Here is a 21,520-nt window from a genome sequence, read left to right on the forward strand (position 1 = left end):
TTCAGTCGTGTCCAACCCTGTGTGACCCCAGAGACGGCAGCAGCCCACCAGGCTCCCCTGTCCCTGGGATTCTCCAGGCAAGAACACTGGAGTGGGTTGCCATTTCCTTCTCCAATGCATGAAAGTGAAAAGTGAAAGCGAAGTCGCTCAGTCGTGTCCGACTCTTCACGACCCCATGGACTGCAGCCCACCAGGCTCCTCCGTCCATGGGATTTTCCAGGCAAGAGTACTGGAGTGGGGTGCCATTGCCTTCTCCTTATCCATACTAGAGCTATGCAATAAATATCAGATAAATTCACAAGCAAGGTATCTAGGAGATTCTATGAGAAAGTTATGGTTTACAATGATTTTACAGTTTTAAGAACTAATGAATAAGCTAGTATCTTCATCCTGTGATAGATGAGAGGCTGATATTTAAAAGAAGAGTCAACACATTTTCAGTCATTAAGGATAAGTAAAATTTACTGCTTGGAAACAGAAAATTCAGGTTTACATGATTTTTCTTTTAAATTTATTTTTAATTGGAAGATAATGGCTTCACAATATTGTGTTGGCTTCTGCCATACAACAATGTAAACCAGCCCTAAGTATACATACATGTCCTCCCTCTTGAAACTCCTTCCCACCTCCCACCCCATCCCACCCCTCTACGTTGTCATAGAGTACTGCTGTGAGCTCCCTGTGTTAAACAGCAACTTCTCATTAGCAACCAGTCAGCAACCTTTCCAATGCTATTACCTATAGACTCCTTGACCACACATTTTTCCTTCTTTCCAATGGCCCACATAATGGTCTTCTTTGTTCAGTGCTTTGTTTGGGATTCTATATTCTCCGTATCTGCCAAGGAAAATAAAAACATTTTAAGATGCATATATGACATACTCACTTTTGGTATGAATATGTCGGTAAATATAATAAGAACAGAGAAAAGATCTACCTAGAAGAGTAAATGGGTTATTGGTTTACGTGGTTTTCTATTACCTAAGCTATTTGGCAAGTCTTAGAAGAATGGGACATCAACATCATTACAGAGTAATTAGGTGTTTTATCCCAAGTCCAGTGAAAAACAGAAAATCTGTGTCCTAGGCCTATTTTTGCCCCTAATCAGCTGCATCAGCTTGAGTAAGTCTAGGTACCCAGCTCCCTCATCTATGTAACAAGGCAGGTAAATCAAGAGTATCTCGTCTCTTCTCACTCTGAAATTCTATGAAATAGAGATTAAAAGACATCAAAATTATATAAAATTATAAAAATTATAAAATTATATTATCACACACACAAAAATCACCTACCCAATTTATATAATAATCTTTTTATACAGTAAAATAAATTAGTTCTCTAACATGAAACAAAACACTTCATTGCCATATATTTATCACGTAAACACATTTATAGTTTTAGAAAACTTGACTTGTTTATATAAAAATAACATCATCTGAATATCATTAAGATAAATATAATTTAGAAGATTTCCCCTTCAACAGATCACAGAAATTAAAGATGAATTAAAATTACTGAAGGGAAAATTTCCTTTGTGTAAAGGGGGCACTTGAACTCAACAGTCTCAACATCAACATTACCCAAGGTTCTCAGTCCTTACAACTGAGAAATGGATAGAAAAAACAGTCCTATGTCAACAGATAGAAGCTGTGTAATTTAAGGTCATCAGCTGTCAAAGCAAATGATTCATTCTAGGTAAAACAAGGCTGCAGCCTGGATTCCTAGCTCTCTTCATGTTCATACCTGTACATAAGTCCTAATCCATTTCCAAAAACATAAAACAAAATTCTACTGTCTTGAAAATAACTGTGAGCACAAAATAAGGCACTTTAAGACACTTATGTTCACAATGTCCTTACCCATCTTCCAAGCCATTCCTGAACATGCCAGAATACATCTTTCCATCTGGCCACTTCAAAACCCCTCTGGAAATGCATAAGCAAAGAATAATACGTGTCAATTAAAGTTTCTGATAATCAGTACTTTTTCAGTAGTTAGACTACCATCCTGACTCCAGACATAAATCAAATCATGAACATGCTAACCTGCCATGAGGCTTCCCTGAAAGCCAGCGTCCATCATAGGTTGCATCCTTTAGGCGAGGATCCTTGTAGAAAGTGTATTTGGCACTGCGTGAAATTGGTGGTTCCTGCCTCTGAATACTGCTGCCACTTCCATAAGGTGGAAGATCAGACAGCCCCCTCAAAGCCTGATCCACAGCTTGGCTTATAGCCCGGAGCCACTTTGTCTAAGAGCAAAAAGTACATGCCAGTAAGCTTAAGGCAACAACTCATCAAGCATTGCTTTAAATCTTGATAGCTTTCCTTACTGTGGAAATTTCATCTGACTCCTAACACTCTCTTTATTAAGTAATATTGATTGGCTCTTAAAATTGATTGCTTTATGTTTAAAATTCATTGCAAACAAGAACAATTTGTATTTCTTCCTCACTACCATAAGAGACAGAAAACAGTCAGGCCAAAGATGGAAAGAAAATACCCTAAGACTAACCTTTTCCTGGGGTGTTGATGAAATGAGAGTGAACTGCTCCTCGGGTGTAGTTATCTTTAAGCCATTCCTAAAATGTGCACAAGGATAAAGGCCAGTAGGTATGACAACCTGTCATTATAACATCAATCCTCAAATATGAAAAGCAACTTGTTTATTTCAAGAGGATCAGAAGTCAATCAGATGTAAACGCAGTCTTGCCCTGGGTTTGGTTCCCATAGTGGGAAAAGGACACAGTTTCTTTGCTCTGGGTTAAACAATGGGGATGTAAGCAGTGTAGAAGCCCTTCCAACACTCATCATGTTGGCTCTTCATGATCTTCCCACTAGGCCACTTACTATCTATGTGTTGGGATGGTGAGCACTCTTGTACACAATAGGGAGGCCTCTTGAGCTTTCATTTGTCTAAGGAAGCAACCTGGGTAAGTAACACAAGAAGGGAATGAGGTAGGGGGACACTTACACACCACCAGCTTCTTCAGAAAGTGGCTCAGCCCACAGTGTGGCCAAAGGGAAAACATGGTGTGTGGAGAACTGAAACAAAGAATATGGAGACACGTCTGAGAAGGCCGATGTGGGCCCTGAAGTTGCTGCTGCAGAACCCCTTTCAAGTGGTTAAGTCCACCTCAGCCACATCCCCATAACACAGCCAACCCCAGTGGTCTCGCCATGTTTGCAGCTATGGACCCCTTCACACGGCTGACACTCATTTTCAATTTGGAAACTAAAACAGCTCCTGGAAGTCTAGCCTGTGCCACCAAGCAAGCTAAACATTCTCTTCCACTCAAGTGTTTCAGTAAAATCACAACAGTTTGTAAAATAAACTGATGGTACGATTAATTAAATACACATAGTACTGCCCCTTCCATGGCCTCTTTTGAGGTGAGGAATCTAACCTACCTGGGCATGGACTAGGGCATCATTAAAGAGAATGAACCAGTTCACAGAAAACCTCCCAGCGTGCTGCAGGGACAGGGCCCGGTTGCTGCTCTCACACAGCAACCGACGCTCGGGCTTCCGCAAGGAATCCTGGGATTGAAAACAAATACAAAATCAAAGTATCAAAATTATTTTATGCAAGGAGAAAAAGAAAAAAAAATACAAATTACATTTAGGAGAATTTGCTGGTCATAGCTTAGCTTGGTGTTAATAAACTTAAATTCAGATGGGACCCAAACATTTCATAAAAGCAGAGCTCAAAGGAAAATAAAAAAGACAGGAAAGTGGCTCAGCTGGTAAATCTGCCTGCTATGCAGGAAACCCGAGTTCGATTCCAGGGTCAGGGAGATCCCCTAGAGAAGGAAATGGCAACCTACTCCAGTACCTTTGCCTGGAGAATTTCACAGAGGAGCCAGGTAAGCTACAGTCATGGGATTGCAAAGAGTTGGACATGACTATGCTACTAACTTTCACTTTCAGGAACAAACAAACAAAAGAAGAAGAGACATATTCAGAAAAGATTCCCAGCGATGAGGGAAGGTGCTGATACTCAGAACCCCCATGGCTGTGGTCCTTAGATCACCCTTAGAAAAGGGGTCACTACAGCACCATTACCGTAAACAAGTGAGGAGTCAAGAAAATCATGGCAGCTATTACAGCTATGCCTGCTGTCTGTGGGGTAAGGACCACTGGCATGGTTTACCGTCATTTTCCCAGGAAAGGTCTTCCAGAAACTCAGTGTGTATTCTGCTTCCTTCCTTTTCCTGCCGAGATGGAGAGCAAGTGACTCATAACAAGAGCTGGAATCCTGCAGCTTCTGGTATTCTGGAGATGTCTAGAGGCCAATAATTAAGGGGGGGGGGGGGTAACGGATATATAACAATAGTCCAGAATTTGTAGACTCATTGTGGTTTAGATAGGTAGTAATAAATTTAGGGAAGGAAGCCAGCCTAAGAAAAGACATGGTACACTCAAGGGAACTGAGAAAAAAGAAGACTGTCTCCAGAAAATTCTACTACATACAGCTACACATGTATCACATACAAGTACATATGGAATAGGTGAAGAACTCAAGAGGGAAAAGAAACAAACACTGGTAGTTATCAGTAAGGAGAAAAGCAGAGAACTCAGGATAGGAGAGGAATTATCAATGGTTTTGGTCTCAGGATCCCTCTATTTTGCTTCTGTGGGCTATATCTCTTGATATTTATCATATTGGAAAATAAAGTTTAAAAAATTTTAAATCTTTATTAATTCAAATATAACAATTTTTAATGAAAATTAAAATTTTCAAAACAAAAAAATGTTTCATATGAAAAGCAGCACTGTTCCACATTTTTTCAAATCTCTTTATTATGTGAGTTAAAAGATGATGGCCGGATTTTCATATCTGCCACTGCATTTAATCTGTTGAGATTGTTTAGTTCAAACAAATGAAGAAAATCTTGCTTTATACAGTTGGAAATACAGCTGAAATTAGATCAGTTTGGGGTAACACCAAAACCAGACAAAAGAAAAGACCTACAAGACCACGATAGGATCAAATATAAAAAGACCACATAAATTCCTAGATCATTCTGAAGACAACATCTGTCCTAAATGAGGACCCCAAGATATAAAAAATTCTAAACTGTAAGAAACCCTAGAATCATTATGGTTTCTCTAGAGCCCTTCAGAATGGAAACTAAAACAACACATTTCAGTACAAGTTCAAAAATGACTGTCTTAGGATCAGCTTTAATATACACTCATATCCTAGAGTGATGCTAATTATCTAGGACTTCACCTAACTAATTTTATACAGAAAGTGATCTAGTTAACATTTGAGAAAATCCTATAACACTGCTGATTTTTCACAGCATATGTCAAAGTGACCCAAATACCTGGCATTAAGTCTACCATGAATCCAGGCCAGGTGCTAATGCCACACTGCCTTAGAAGGGTGTGTCATTACAGGCAGGGTTTTAAACAGCTCTGTTTAACATGTAACTTGTACTCAGTATGTACTCAAAGTTGGACAACTACTGAATGAGTAGCAAAACTGGGTCTCAGCTTTAGACTGACATAAAATGAATAAAATTAATCTTGTCAAGGCCCTGAAAGGAAATTGAATCCATAGCAAAGAACACTGGATAAACCTACAGTCATACCTTCCTCTTTCATTTCCCTGAAGAAAAATAAATTTAATGGCGTTCCAGATCTTGGGGTAGAATAATTCAAACAAAAAACTATGATCCTTGGCTTCTCAAGTGTCCACAACAGATATATATGTGAGCTTACCACTTCAAAACAAGTAGCAAGTTTTAGCAAAACTTTTGCATAACCATGAAGCCGTCTGATGGGCAAGAAAAACAGAGTATTCAAAATTTCCATCAACTGGGTGTTTTCATCATCCACTTCTGATAAATCTTGCAACAGTTCCTGGTTTTTATTCAGGAAATCACTGAAGGTAGAGACAAAAAGGGATTCAGTTAATCATTTTGACATTGACAATATGCATGATATAAACAGAAGTATTTCACCACATACTACTTTCATCAAAATGTACATTTTTAGGTGCTATGAGAGAAAGTAACAGACTATTAATACAATGAAATAAACATGATGTAATTAAAATAATTTCCCTGCCTATAAATATGGGATTTTTGAGTATGAAAAGTAGTGAATGGTAGCAACAGAAACACTGTAATAGATATGGTGCATCACAGACTTGTGCCTAAAGTTCTAGGAAATGAATCATACATCCCACAGTTACAGGGAATAACAGGAGACAAGCTGACACAGTTACCTGTTAATTTCCAAGTAGGAAGTCACAGCAATAAATGGCAAAACCAACTGTTCTAAACACTTGTGCTAAACATAAATACTGGAAGAAAAACAAAGTTCTTTGCTCTAACAAAATTGGCATGGAATACTAAATACTGCTAATTTCTTTTTTTTCAATTTGTGATCATCTAATAAGAGTTTATTACAAAGGCGTATTAAAAGGTGGCCAGTACTACAATTAACAGCAAACAGTAAAGCAAATTATATGTGTGGATTTTAATGCTGAGATCATTGAAAAAAATTTCAAACTGAAACCAATATTTACTTTTTATATTCAATTATGAAGTGAAGTCACTCAGTCGTGTCCAGCTTTTTGCGACCCCATGGACTATATAGTCCATGGAATTCTCCAGGCCAGAATACTGGAGTGGGTAGCCTTTCCTTTCTCCAGGGGATCTTCCCAACCCAGGGATCAAACCCATGTCTCCTGCATTGCAGGCAGATTCTTTACCAGCTGAGCCACAAGAGAAGCCCATGTGTGTGCTCAGTTGCTCAGTCGTTTCCAACTCTTTATGGCCCCATGGGCTGTAACCCACCAGGCTCCTCTGTCCATGGAATTTTCCAGGCAAGAATACTAGAGTGGGTTGCTCTAGTATTCCAGGGGATCTTCCCGATCCAGAGATCAAACCCACGTCTTTTGAGTGTACTGTATTGGCAGGAGGACTTTTTTATCACTAGCGGCTTCCCAGGCGGCTTCCCAGGTGGCACTAGTGATAAAAAAATCCTCTTGCCAATACTGTAGACTCAAAAGACGTGGGTTTGATCTCTGGATGGGGAAGATCCCCTGGAATAGGAAATGGCAACCCGCTCTAGTATTCTTGCCTGGAAAATTCCATGGACAGAGGAACCTGGCCAGTTACAGCCCATGGGGCCACAAAGAGTTGGAAACGAATGAACAACTGAGCACACACAATATAAGTTCATGATTAAAATTTTACTGCAAATTTTAAGGCTGGTCAGTAACCCATTGAGATTATCCACACCACACTAAAACACTTAAAAGATCTGTAAAGAAGTAAGAGGGCTTCCTTTGTGGCTCAGCTGGTAAACAATCTGCCTGCAGTGCAGAAGACCTGGGTTCGATTCCTGGGTTGGGAAGATCCCCTGGAGAAGGGAAAGGCAGCTCAGATGGTAAAGTGTCTGCCTACAATGCAGGAGGCCTGGGTTCGATCCCTGGGTTGGGAAAATCCCCTGGAGAAGGAAATGGCAACCCACTCCAGTACCCTTGCCTGGAAAATCTCACAGACAGAGGAGCCTGGTAGGCTACAGTCCATGGGGTCACAAAGAGTCGGACACGACTGAGTGACTTCACTTTCACCCACTCCAGTATTCTGGCCTGGAGAACTGCACGGATTGTATAGTCCATGAGTCGGTGGAACAGAATAATAATCATTATCTGCCACTTAATGAACAATAATTATGTGCCAAGTACTGCCCTCACTGCTTTGTAAGCATGATACTGTAACTTTTAGCTACAAGGCTTCAAAAACAAAACAATGTCACACAAGGCTATACAACAAAAATGAGTAATTTTAGAATCCCTTAGAGAACTATGGAATAAAGAGATGTTTAACTCAGAAATTATAAAATATTATCTTGGAAAGATGGAGAAATATGTAATAATTTCCAGGAACCCATAAGTTCAATGGCACAAACTGGACTGCTATATAATGTAATTAAGAGATCTTGGAGAGTATGCTACAGGGAACACGGCCCAGATTTTTGTTTATATTTGGCTTGTTGGATGGTCCTACTTACTCCTCCATGTTCTGCTGGGGAAACTCTCTTAACCCTACATAAGTATTCTGCTTTGACCAGCTCCTGAGAGATGGAGGTGGTACATGGTGAACACATAATCCCTCCGCCCACATTTCTGCTGGATGCCCAGTACTAGACCAGGAATATTCCAACTCTTGTGAACCTTATTATTTTTCTGAACTCACTGAAGTACTTGCCTATAAATTTTCCCAAAAGGAGCCCTAGTATGCTCTCAGAAAACCTGAACTACTCTGTTTAGCATATTTTCTCTTGGGAGTTTTTAATCCAATAAGTGGCAATATTGCTCTTTCTTTATATGATTAGGTTTGCACTTGTTACCCCAAAAATAAACATATTAAAGGTAGAAACAACCCAAGTGTCTGTCAACAGATGAATGGACAATCAAAATGTGGTATATTCCTAAAATGGAATATTATTCAGACACACAATGAGATGAAATTTTGATATACGGTATCAGATGGATGGACTTTGAAAAATCATCCTTAGGGAGATAAGCCAGACACAGAAAGACATCTACTGTATGATTCCACTTATGTGAGGTACCTAGAGCAGGGAAATTCAGAGAGACAGGAAATAGAATAGAGGTTACCAGAGGCTGGTGGAGGAGGGGAAGTCATTTTTAATTGGTACAGAATTTTTGTTGGGGATGATAAAAAGTTTGGTGTGTAGACAGTGGCTTATACAACATGTGAATGTACCTGATGCCACAGAAATTATACCCTTAGGAATGGTTAAAATGATAAATATTATGTATATTTTACTGTAATATTAAAAAAAAAACTTTATGAAGATCAAACTACCAGGCTAGTCTGAGGTGAATGTCTAAGTGATAAACCAGCTGAGTGAGGAAAACGTGGGCAGGGTCACTACCTGCCTGTGGGCCCACTAGTATGTTCTAGAGATTCTCAAATGGTTCTTTTTAAATGAATATCTTAAAATTCTGATCTTGTAAACAGAAGTTTAAAAAGAAGTTATTACTGCCTTTATGTAAAACCATGGGATTCATGAACCACCACTTCAGAAAGGCTGCCCAAATCCAAATTTAACATCTGCTGCCATAGCTCAGAGTCACCCAGAGTTCATTAATTGCTTTCTACCCATCCAGGCTCTAGCAAGAGGCTTTCACTTATGTTATTGTGAACTCGACTCTGAAATACTAGCTCTTCCGAGGCACTCAAAAACACAGACTGCTATAAAACAGGTTCTTTGGTTGTTAGAATAACTGGAAACTATGTATTTGCTTACATGGCAGGTTTAGCAAGAAGCTGGAATCCTCCCATAACCAGGAAATTTGTAATAGATGTGCAATACCTTGAGCAAAAAAGAAAACACACAGATATTAGTGTAAAAGTAAATTTGCTCTTCAGAGTTTTGAACAAGCATCTGGAATAAACACTTCTGGTATCTCATGAGTGAGTTTCACTTCAGAACTTTGTGATGTTAATAATCATGAACTACGTAGGGCATATTATGTGATCATTACAACAATCAGGAGTAAAAGGCCATTTTAGTAAAAATGTTAATAGGAATTTTTTAAACACTTTAAAAAACACTTTAAGCTATGCAGAAGATGCTAGAAGTATCTTTATTAGGTATGTTTTACTTTGGTAATTTAACAAATGTGAGAAAATACGATTTAAGTTGTTGGATTTTAAAAAAATTTTCTCTAATCTTCACTTTAAGTTTTCCAATTAAGTCTTCAGAAATAAACAATAGGGAAGGTAAGAATGTATGTTTAAAAGAGCTTAAGCGAAAAAGTGTTAGAAAGTGTTGGTAAAGTACTGATCTACAGTTAAAGAGGAAGTCATGACATACTGCTTTGCACCACATACATTTCTTCCACACTCCTGGGCCGGCAAATAAAATCAACTGACTTTGACAAAGACGACAAATTCCTACTAAAAACACCCCAAGGTACTGAACACTTAAAAATAGTTACAATGGTAAATTTTATGTGTATTTTACCACAATTATAAATAATTTTTAAAATTCATACACAAATCAAGTTTACCTGCCCAGTCTATATGAATACATTTTAAAAACCCAAGGAATCAAAATAGAAGCATTTCCAAGCATAAGTCCTGAAGTATTACAGCAGAAAAAGAGAAATACACATGAGATCTATACAAGTCAAAACAAAAAATTTATACCAATAAAAGCTGAAACCTTCACACATAAAAAATCTAGTTTAAAAAAGTAAATTCATATCAAATTATGCTACTTTTTATGTCCGAAAGAAGATGAGTTAAAAGACTCTAACGAGGGTAATTCCTCCCAGACAACAGCCAACAGCTTCAAATATACTCAGTTTTGCTTAGATCTGCACATTTATGCCTAAGTCTGTAAGGAAATACACTAAGATTATTAACAATGGCTGTTTCTGATAGAAGGATTATGAGTGACTTTAAAATCAATACTTCAGATCAATAGCATAACCTAATACACATTAAAGTAACACTTAAATTATGCCTCACATCACAATGCCAAAATGAAAATGAAAAATGCAAAAGAAAAAGTGAGAAATACTGACTATTTCAAATACAGTTGGGATATTTTACTTGAAAAACATGAAAAGAACCTTGGATCACTATCCTAGGTTTTATTACAATAAGATCTTTATTTTTAAACCCTCCTTTACACAACAGTGAAAAGCAGGCATTGGAAGAGCTCCATATTTACAATCATTAGTTGATCTTAAAATAATCTGTTTACTTATTTCTTCAAATTTTAGTATAATTTATTTAAGTACAAAATTGTTCTCTAAAGAGCCATCTTTATTATGGTAAATTTTGAAAATTAAGAATACTATCATTCTGCTAGAATGCAGAAGGAAATTTGAGAATGCATTATTTCTTCTTAAAATTTTCCCCTCTTAGAGCAAACTAAAATTGTAGTGACGTGGAGCTATATAGTTGTCTTAAGATTAAAGCACTGCTTTGCAATTTCTATTACCTTATAGAACTCTCCCTAATCTAGTTTCTTCTGATTAAGGAACTGTTCTCCTTGGCAGAATAACCCTGCAGAGACTGAACATGACACGGGACTGGATACTTGCTCTGTATAACTATCCAAGAAGAGACTTGCATGCTTCAGGATGACCAAACTCCTGGCTTCCTTTATCCCCTGAAGGAAGCTGCTCAGTGAGGTTCCATGCTGACCAATTAGGTAACACAGCTTGCTGAATCGGCTTGCCACTTCCTCCAACAGCTGGACTGTATTTGCAGTGCCCAGATTTTCTGGAACAAAACGATGATGATGATGACATAACCTAAAGACTCATTATATAAATACTTTCTTATGATCAAGATAATGAATTTTCCTTTACTAAAAATTCTTAACATGTTGAAATGGACTCTCAACTATGGAACCCAAATACTTTATGGAACCCAAATAATCACAGTGCTTAACATGCAGAGATCAGTGTCCAGTCATTTCAAGAACTTGTTAAAAATATTCATGGGACCCCTACAGATTCTGACTCAGCAGACAAGAGTTTAGACACCAGGATGGATATTTTTTTAAAGCACTTTCCAGGTAATTCCGAAGACCAGACAGTATTTGATAACCACTGTGCAAATCCAACTCTCTTCTCATCTTGAAGTCATCTAAGGCCAAGGGAAAGGAAGTGAAATATCTACCTTTATACAACTGGTTAGTAACAGCCAGGAATTAAACTCACTTCTATAGCTATACCTTTGTCAACATTTCCCACTTTTACACTGACTTCAGCTCTGCTTGCCCCCTGGATAAGCCCTGTTCTTCCATGCAAAGAAAAAGATTCCAAAAAGATTGCCTTTGATTGGGATTAAGACTGACTTAGACTGCCTTGGTTACTCTTAACTTTATAAAAGACATCAGGAGATTACTACTTTTTCCCAGTCCAAAATACCCAATTTGCAGGACTTCTAAGTTAGAAGTGAGGCTGATGAACAGACCACATGAAACCAATATAGAAAACAGGAATCAGAACAGGAAAAGGGTAGGTTTCACTTTCTTTTCAGAGCAATCCAGGAAGCTTCCAGCTTGGACTGCTTCCTATCTCTTGCCAAAGTACTAGGAAGCTGGGCCCACCCACTGGAGGAGTATTTATAGAACAGGAACTCAACATTTAAAAAAGCAAAACATGTTAAAAACAAAAACAAATGCTGACTGTCTCCAGCTTATATAGGGACTGAATTCAGAAAGACTGTAAGTTAGTTGTTTGAAAAATAGATGTTTTCCCATTAAAAACAATGGACTGACCTACACAAGCCAGTCACCCTAATGTGGAAAAGTGATGCATGAACAGGGCACAATTTAAGTACTAGAGTACTGGTCTGAATTCTGTGGCCTCACAGGGGGTCGAGTTCAGGTGAATGAAAGAGAAAAAAGGTCCTTTCCATTTTCTGAGAGTAGGGTCAAACCTACAAAAGCTTTTGACTAGGGGAAGTTAATCTTTAATAGCCCACCCACCCATCTCCATTCTGCATTCCTTTATAACCTCCTGGAGATCCCAGTATTCTATTTCTGGACAGTAGCACCCCATCGAGAACCACTGTAATCTATTTTCTCCATATTATCTCCTTACCTTCAATCCCTGTTGTCACTGATTACAGCTAAGGGATAAGATTTAATCAATTTCTGCTAATGTGGGGGGTCAGATCTTTAACATTCTTACAGTTATTCACATTTTGAGATATTACTTGTAAATCCAAATGAAGTTCTACTTGATAAAATTCTAAGAAGCAGAACAAAGAAAATGAAAATTTGGAGTAGTATATAAGCTATCTTGGGGCTTGCCTGGTGGCCTAGATGGTAAAGAATCTGCCTGCAATGCAGGAGACCGGGTTTGACCTCTGGGACCAGAAGATCCCCTGGAGAAGTGAATGGCAACCCATTCCAGTATTCTTGCCTGGAGAATTCCATGGACAGAGGAGTCCAGCAGGTCCACGGGGGTCTCAAAGAGTCGGACATGACTGAGTGACTAACACTTTCACTTTACACTTTTAAGGTATCTTAGAACTAGTGCAGCTAGAAGTGTTGTTTAGAAGTTTGACTCCTAGGATCAACTTTTCCACAGTTGCTCTGCTTCTCTGCCATGGATCTTATGAAAGCTCCATGTTTCTACTTCCGTAAGTAACAGGAGCTCTGGGGGTGCCAGGACAGGGGAGCTAGGCTACCAGCAAAGAGGAAATGGCTTGTAAGCTGTTGACCACGTAGGCACAAAAGAAGAGACTGGAAAGAAAGGAGCAGAGTACAACTCAAACAAAAAGTTTTCTTTATTTGTGATATAGGAAGAAGAGGTAAAATAAGACTCCTGATAATTGACTGGCTGGTACTTACCTAAACCAAGAAGAGGCCTGAGAATCTGGGACTTGATATCACTTAGTTTTGAATAGAAGCGTCTTTCAGTAGTAGCCAACTCATGGAGACTGGCAATATACCCCATAATGTTTTTGTCCACCAAGGCTAGATAACTGTCTTTTCCTGCTGTCACTCTGCTTATATACCCAAGCTAAAACAGGAGAAGAAAGAGATTAAAGATAAAATCTAATTTACTAGCAGTAATTTGGGCACTAAAGTTAGTTCATAACAGCTGGTGAGAGCCAACAGCTAACTACGCAAGAATTCTGCAGCAAGTTGGTTATTAAATCATTAATAGTTTGAAAGTGGCAATAGTGAAATTTACCAAAAAAAAACAAAACAAAACTGGAAAACATTACAAATCAGAGCTTTTGAGTTTACTTTTTAGGGCTGGTTTACCAGTATACTGTTGTTATATACATATAACGCAATCTATATATAACTATAAACATCTATAGTATTATTTATTGCCACAATACCTTTTATTTCACTTTACACATAGTTAGAACCATAAATACTCTAAATATACAAAGATACAAATGATACAAATATATGTCTCAGGACTTCTTTTTGCATGAAACAGATGAGAGCAGAGACCATCTCTATGCTGTATGTCAAAATATCAAGGATCTAGGAGCTATATTTTAAAAGCACAACAGATATATGGCAAAACCAATACAATACTGTAAAGTAATTAGCCTCCAATTAAAATAAATAAATTTATATTTAAAAAATACATATGCAACAAGCAAAAAAAAAAAGTACAACAGAAAGAGATTTTCTTTAAAAGTGGACTTTGTCATTTATTCATGATAGCACTGAACAAAAATATGTGACGTCTTTGTCACATATCCCTATTAAACTAGGCAACCAAGCTGCAGGCTCAATATACTATTAAGAGCCCATGGTAACTAAAGACACAGATTGAGCCTCATCGCTTTCATCAGCCCATTTCATCCTTTACCTGGACTGTGGAATCTTTAATGAGGAATGTGGAGTCAGGGCCAAGAACTACGAAGAGTCAATTAATATGTCTGGAATAACAGGCTATATACAGGTCAAGAGTCAAATATTGGCCAGTGTTACCTTTAGCAAGAAAGATCTTGCCCTTATATACAGCTACAATTGCATAGTTAGCCAGAAAAACAAAGGATTAAAAAAAAAAAACAATCCATAGGATATATTATTCAGTAAGAATAAGAAACCCAGAATGCACAAGCTTTGAAGGTTAATTTCCTTGCAATGTTGTGAGGAAAAAGAAAACCAGAAACAGACCAATGGTATTAAGTTTAAGAAAAAGAGGTAAGCAGTAGGAAAGCAAATAAATTCAGATCAACAAAGGAAAAATAAGTTAACAGTAGTAAACAAAAGAAAAAGCTAAGAGAAGAGGGGAAGTGATGGAAAACAGCATGGTTGGTGGCCTGTCAGGTCTGCCACAAGCCCACCTCAGGCCCCTGCAATTTTCACTTTCTACTAACAGTTAAAAATCTGTTACTCAATTTCTATTCTGATTCATTTCTGAGGACTCCATTAACACAGTCAGAAAACTTTGCTGCGAAATAAATATTTTCAACATTCCTATATGAGGGTGTTACATCAACAATCATTTATAAAAGCATTTACTTCAACAAATATTTATGAAATATACATAAATAGAGTTATAAATGAGAGAGCCTAAAAATCCCTACTCTAATGAATTTTATAGTTAAGGAGGACAGACAATAAACAAAATAAGTAAACTCTACAGAGGATGAGATGATGATATGCACTGTGGAGAGAAATAAGGCAGGAAAAGGAGATGAGGAGTGAAGGGGGATGGGAAGCGGCTTACAATTTTAAATATATTAGTCAGGGATACTTAATAATAGGCATACATACAAACAGCAACAGAAACAAAATACTTCTCATGTGTTACGGAATGTGGGCCTTAGGATCTAATTCCTGTTCACCTTACTACAGGAGAGGAGGACTGGCATCTTAGTACCACTGTGATTCTCTGGAAGGTTGTCACCTTCTGTCGGGTCCTGCCGGCCACTGTAACATAATCCAGGCTGGAAGTCTTCAGTATCCACTAAAAACAGGGAATAATCCTGGCCTGCAGCCACACTCCAGACTCCATTTTCACTGTTCACCTGCAATGACAGGAAGACATGTCTATCTGAGATGAAGGAATCAGATGCAACTCCAAGTCCATGATAACTAGAACGTTAGGTTACCTGAACAAGTGGAATAAAAGTCACATCTCAGAGGGCAAAACTCACCCAGAAACATACCCAAACAACTGCAGGAGTGAAAAGGAACCCTATTCAGCCAGTAAATGTAGAACTGGATTGTTCTATAAAAAACTGAAAAATTGGAATTCAAAAATAAAAAAACCATACATTTGATATTTTAATTGTTATTTTTGGAAGCTGTCATAGGACTTAGCTTGTACTATAATCAAAGGCCCAAAAACTTCTAGAGCCCTATTCTACAGCTAGGACACACCTTTGTCCATTCATATTCTGCTATGTAAACAAAAATCAATGTAAAAAGAAAACCTAACTAGGCTAAATTCCATTCTGGCCAACTAAACCCATGAGTGCGAAAACTGCTTTCTGACTTGGAACTCACTAATTCTCACATGACTTCACTGTGTCCCAGGATGTTGCAACAGACAGAAACCCCTAGAAGCCCATCTACAAGGATCCCCTAGGCGAATGGTGCTCAACAAGAAGCTTTTGCAGCAGCAGCAGCAATCATCTAGGAACACATGAGAAATGCAAACTCAGGCCACAGAGCCACTGAGGGGAGGGACTAGGCAGTCGGCTTCGAGAAGCTCTCCAGGTGTTTCTGATATATGCAAAAGTTTGAGAACCACTGCCTTAAACCAATGGCTTTAGGTTTCCAGGATTCCAGGTAGTGATTCAGGAGCCACCATGGAAAGGCAGGTGCCCGGGTTCTATCCCCACCCACATCCATCCCTTAACTAAGACAGTCCTACAGTTATCTGTTTTATGTAGGGGATTCAGCACAAGGTTTCATTTGAAGGAAGTGTTCTGCTACGAAAACTACTGCCCCATCCTGCAGACCCAGCTTCAGCCATGACGCGTATAACAATAAAGCAAAAAAATTTCTTATCTTGATATTCCATGTCTAGATCTGGTTCACGTCCTGGGTGATTAGGTGATAGTGTGTATGTTACTATCACGCACATCTCCACTACTTTACAGTTATCCTGTTCAGGCATGACATTATCTTCTCAAATTCAGGTTATCTATAAAATTGACTTCTGCTGGTTTTGCAAAGAATGAATTAAAATTTTTGCAGGAGGAAAGAGTTGTCTTCCTAGTTTCTAATCAAAACTAATTCAGGTCTCACTCTGCCTTGATTTTAATTCACACATTAATTTAAATGACTTCAAAATAATTTTCTCAAATAAAAAACCAAAATAAAACCTTCCCCCAAATAAAGACCAAAATAATGATGTTGCATTTTCAGAGGTACAGGTAAACAGTAATGAAACTAAAACCTTATAACAAACTCTATTCTCTCTTGTCTGACACTAAAATGTTAAATAAAAATTGTATTTGCAGCATCACCATGCTGGATTATAAAACTTTTCTTAGTAGGAATATAAGCATGTTCTAATTTATTCAAATGAACAAAAACAAGAAACAATGATTTACCATATTTTTATCTGTAGTAAAATATCAGAAATTGAATTTGCTGTTCAGTTGCCAAGTCATGTCCAACTCCTCAGGACACATTATTCAAAACTGAATAGCTGACCATTAAAACATTTTATGCTAAAAATATTTAAGATTGGAGCTAGAAATAACAACTGTTCTGTAATGTTTCATTTAAGACTTTCCTTCCCAGTAAAATTAGTTCACTGGAAGGAAAGGTAACAGGTAAAGGTCTTATGTAGTGATGGATGCACAGTGTACACTGAATACATGAATCACTGGAATATATATTAACTGTAGCTCATATGTTGAATCAGGTTCCTGAAACTGAAGTAAACATCCTTTTCTAGTCTCTAATACTCTCAGGGCAGAGAGCATGCATCAGGATGGAGAGGATTCAAACTAGGAACACATGAGCCCCATATCCCATTCTTTTAGGCTATTGGGCTATCATCACGCCTACTCTCTGCCCACAACACATCCGTTCCCCAAACAAACAGATCTCATGTGAGGAGTCAATACTACTGATGAATTCTGTATTTCTGCAGAACGTTGTGACAGAAAAAAAAGGGTGAGAAACGGTCCTCTAAAACTGCACCCACTACATAAACTAAAACCAATTCATACAGCAGTGAAGAAATTATCTATACTTTTAGCTTCCCTATAGAAAACAAAAAGGGTTACAAAAAGGTTTTACTACTGTGTACATAATAACAAAACAAACCATCAAATAACGTTATGTAAAAGTTACACTTAAAAGAAAGTCAAACTTAAGTGAGAAATCGAAGAGTAGGCATTATTCGGTGGTATAAAGCTTAGAAGTCAATCTCACAGTCCAAGAAACATTTGCTTTAAAATAACTTGTTCATTTTTACTTTAAAAAAAAAAAAAAAAAACAAACACAGAACTATGAATACTTAGTGAAGCTAGGAAAAAAAGAAATATTAATACAAACTAACACATCAAAAATGGGGAACATTTTGCCTGAAAACAAGCAGCTTCAGTTTCTTAAAAATTTTAATGTATGTGATAACAAACAGGTTACAAGTATACAATTCTCCTAATTTTATAAAACAAGAATTGGAGAAATATAGTGTTATAACTTAGAATTCTGGAATAAGCTGCTGTAAAAGTTATCAAGGTTACAAAAGTACCTTTGCAAGACGGGGAACTGTTGTTGGAAAATCTGAATGCCCAAGTTGACCAAAGGTGTTGCTCCCCCATGAGTAAACCTATTAGAAAACCACAGGAAACCAGGTAAGAGATGTGACACTGATCTTTGCATGCCAATTCTGAACTTTTATAATAATACATATTTACCAACAGTTACACACAAATTACTTATCCTAGTCTTTCAACTCTTTAGAAAATTCATTTTAACTAACATTTCTCAGGAGTTTATTACCTGCCAGGCCCTGTTCTTAATATACTTTCTGTGTATTAATTAATGTTTCACTATCACACAATCCTTTTTTTTTTTTTAAACATATAAGGGAATTGACCCAGAGAGGTCACAAATTTTCCAGGATTTAATCCCAGGAACTATCCTATACTGCCTCTTATAAAGAAAGTGATTTTTAAAAATAAAGCTAAGTACCATGAAGAAAAAGGAATCACTATTCTTTATTCTGTGGACAGGAGTACAATGGAATGACTAGAAAGCTTTTCATATATGAAGAATCACATATATGAGAAGCATAAAGCACCTATGCACTAATATAGACCAAAAAAAAACAGATTACAGTAACTATGCTTAATGCAAATGATTTTGTTTATTCTGATTATAAAAGCAATTCATGACCACTGTACAAGACTGTGACAATACAAAGAAACAAAAAGAAAGTGAAAACCACTGATGAATCACCCACTCAGAGACAACTCCTACCTTGCTTTAGGAACATACACATATATAATTCCAGAAATTTTATTATCTACTAGATATAATGAATATACAAAATGTAAAGTATAAAGTGGGACTCTACTATCAATGCTGCTTTGTGACCTGATGTTTTTTATGTAATGCTCTGCACACTGACATCTTTCTAGGTCAATAAGTATAGAGCTACAATATAAGTACATGAAACTCCACTGTGGGTGTAGTTTAATCAATTACCTAATGAAATAAGTACATTTATTAATAATTTCTTTTCAATTATTTAATATAAAAATTAACTAAAATTCTTTATATATATATATATAATGTATCTATTTCCTTAGGATAGATTTCTAAGCAAAGAACTTTGGGTCAATGAACATACACATTTTGATTTTTGCTATATACCAACAAACTGTCTTCCAGCAAAGTTCAATTTACATTCCCACCAGCAGTGTGTGTACCTTTTCCCCACATCCTCACCAACACTTAGCATTAAATGCAATCCCTGCTAATATGATAGGTGAGAAAATTTTGTTTTAATTTAAATTTGCTTACTGAGTAGTTGACCATCTTTTGTTGCTGGCTACTTTTATTTTTTCTTCAGTGAATGGACTATAAATGCTGTTAAACAATTTTTCTTTATGGATCAGGTCATATATGTTACAATGTTTTTCCCCATATATTATGTATCTTAAATTTGTTTGTGGGGTTTTTTGGTTTGTGTTTAGGTTTTTGCTATGTTGGACTATTGAATTATTACGTAGACAAACATATATCTTTACTTTTTAATTTCTGGTTTTGATGTCATATCTTATTCTACTCCTAAGATTACTGAAAAAATAAATCACCTAAATTTGTTCTTACACATGTAAAGTTTTATTTTTTAACATCTAGATCTTTACTCCATCCAGAATTAGAATATGTAAAGTTATCTTAGTTTTCTTCTGCAAATAAGAAGCCAGTGGTTCCAAAAGAATTTACTGAACACTCAGTCTTGTTTTTCCACCTAATCTGAAATGCCTACTTTTTAAAATTTTTTTAATTTATTTTTTAATTGAAGGATAATTGCTTTACAGAATTGTGTTGATTGCTGCCAAACACATGTACACCTATGGCTGATTCAGAATGCTGAAATGCCTACTTTTTATCACAGATCAAATTCTCATATATACTTGTGGCTATTTCTAGTCTATAGTGTATTTCTGTTATAATAACCTGTTTGTAGTTTTATAGTATGTTTTATAAGGCTAATGCTTTCTTTTTTCAGAATTTTTGTGGCTCACCTCTTTTGTTTATTCTCCTAGAATAATTTTGGGAATCATTTTATTAAGGTGTAAATATTATATTGGAATATTCTGGGGATTGTACTGAATTTACACTCTACTAATTTAATGATCTAGGAGAAATGGCATTTTTGCAATGTTCAGTCTTCTCATCTAAAAATAAAATTTTTCCCTCTTTATTCCTATTTTCTTTTATAACTTAGAAGAGTTCTTGAATTTGTGTCATGTGGGCTATACACTTTTCCTATTAACAATGTTCCTGTTTCCTTAACACTTGTGTTGTAATTGTGAACAGCTTTTTTTTTTCCTTAAGCATGCTTTCTGCTTTACTTTACATATATAAGAAAGCTGGTAATTTTTATGCTTACTTTGTAACTTACCATCTTCCTGTTTTCTTATTTTTAAGCCTTTCTGATGATTCATCACATTAATAACAAATTATCCTTTTCTTTGCTAATATTTATATTTATTTATATGAGCTATAATAGCTTTTTGGTGAGACTATTATGTCATTTAAAATAAAGTGTTTAGAATCTTTTACTGACTTTTTATAGCAAGATAATGGGGCTGATGAAGAATCATTATATGAATATATTTAAGAGTATGTTTAAAAATCTACCATCCTCAGAAGGATTTGTATATGTGGGCATGGTTTTAAATGATTCTGGAAGTCACTTTCAGGTCTCACAATTTTAAGAAAGAAATGCCTTCTGTTTTCTTAATGTCTTACATAAGTGTTTTCTTCATCAAGAAATAAAAGTTTACCAATACCTTAGAAAACTCTGAGTTCTATTTTTCCATAAAAGCACATTATAAAAAGCTTCTTTGTCAAGCAGACCAGTGTTGAATCCAAACTCTACAGTCACACATGTGACTTTAGCCAAGTTACACGATTTCTCTAAACCTCCCTTTCCTCACCTATAAAATGGAAATAATACAGTGCAATGTAAAACACTGAAAAGATCAAATGAGATATAGGATTGTTGCCTGACATACAGCAGATAAGATTCTCAATAAATGATAGTCTAATCTCATCATGTTGGTCTTTCATGAAATCAAGATCAGCTTTTAACAGTTTGCCTCCTACCTGGGATTTTGCAGTAAGTGCAAGAGAATGGTAACCACCTGCCTCCAGATGGATTACTTCTTTACCGTCCAGACATTTTACACACAATGGTTGAAGCCTTAAAGAAAAACATACACACATACACATAAACTCAAAGTAAGAAGTATTCTCAGCAAGAATCATGGACTTTCTCAAATTATGTTTTCAAGTAAATATTTCCAAAAAAAATTAAA

General features: G+C 36.6%; 1 protein-coding gene across 5 annotated transcripts in view; it reads right to left on the reverse strand.

The window, feature by feature from the left end:
* The window catches only part of ALS2 (alsin Rho guanine nucleotide exchange factor ALS2), a 60,367-nt gene that overhangs the window by 16,029 nt on the left and 22,818 nt on the right, over positions 1-21,520 (reverse strand). For 3 of the 5 annotated variants that reach the window (XM_055573107.1, XM_055573108.1, XM_055573106.1), the window contains exons 7-20: positions 21,309-21,405; positions 18,217-18,294; positions 15,344-15,526; positions 13,374-13,545; positions 11,107-11,287; positions 9,297-9,362; positions 5,727-5,889; positions 4,150-4,281; positions 3,408-3,536; positions 2,971-3,041; positions 2,512-2,578; positions 2,046-2,248; positions 1,860-1,925; positions 739-837 (exon numbers count right to left, since the gene is read on the reverse strand). In XM_055573107.1, coding sequence (XP_055429082.1) covers positions 739-837; positions 1,860-1,925; positions 2,046-2,248; positions 2,512-2,578; positions 2,971-3,041; positions 3,408-3,536; positions 4,150-4,281; positions 5,727-5,889; positions 9,297-9,362; positions 11,107-11,287; positions 13,374-13,545; positions 15,344-15,526; positions 18,217-18,294; positions 21,309-21,405 — 1,707 coding nt within the window. Of the gene's footprint in view, positions 1-738; positions 838-1,859; positions 1,926-2,045; positions 2,249-2,511; positions 2,579-2,970; positions 3,042-3,407; positions 3,537-4,149; positions 4,282-5,726; positions 5,890-9,296; positions 9,363-11,003; positions 11,288-13,373; positions 13,546-15,343; positions 15,527-18,216; positions 18,295-21,308; positions 21,406-21,520 lie in introns of those variants that run through there. The other 2 variants (XM_055573109.1, XR_008712068.1) reach the window with 2 other exon arrangements.

Source organism: Bubalus kerabau, chromosome 3 (genome assembly GCF_029407905.1).
Source record: "Bubalus kerabau isolate K-KA32 ecotype Philippines breed swamp buffalo chromosome 3, PCC_UOA_SB_1v2, whole genome shotgun sequence".
Lineage (NCBI taxonomy): Eukaryota > Metazoa > Chordata > Mammalia > Artiodactyla > Bovidae > Bubalus > Bubalus kerabau.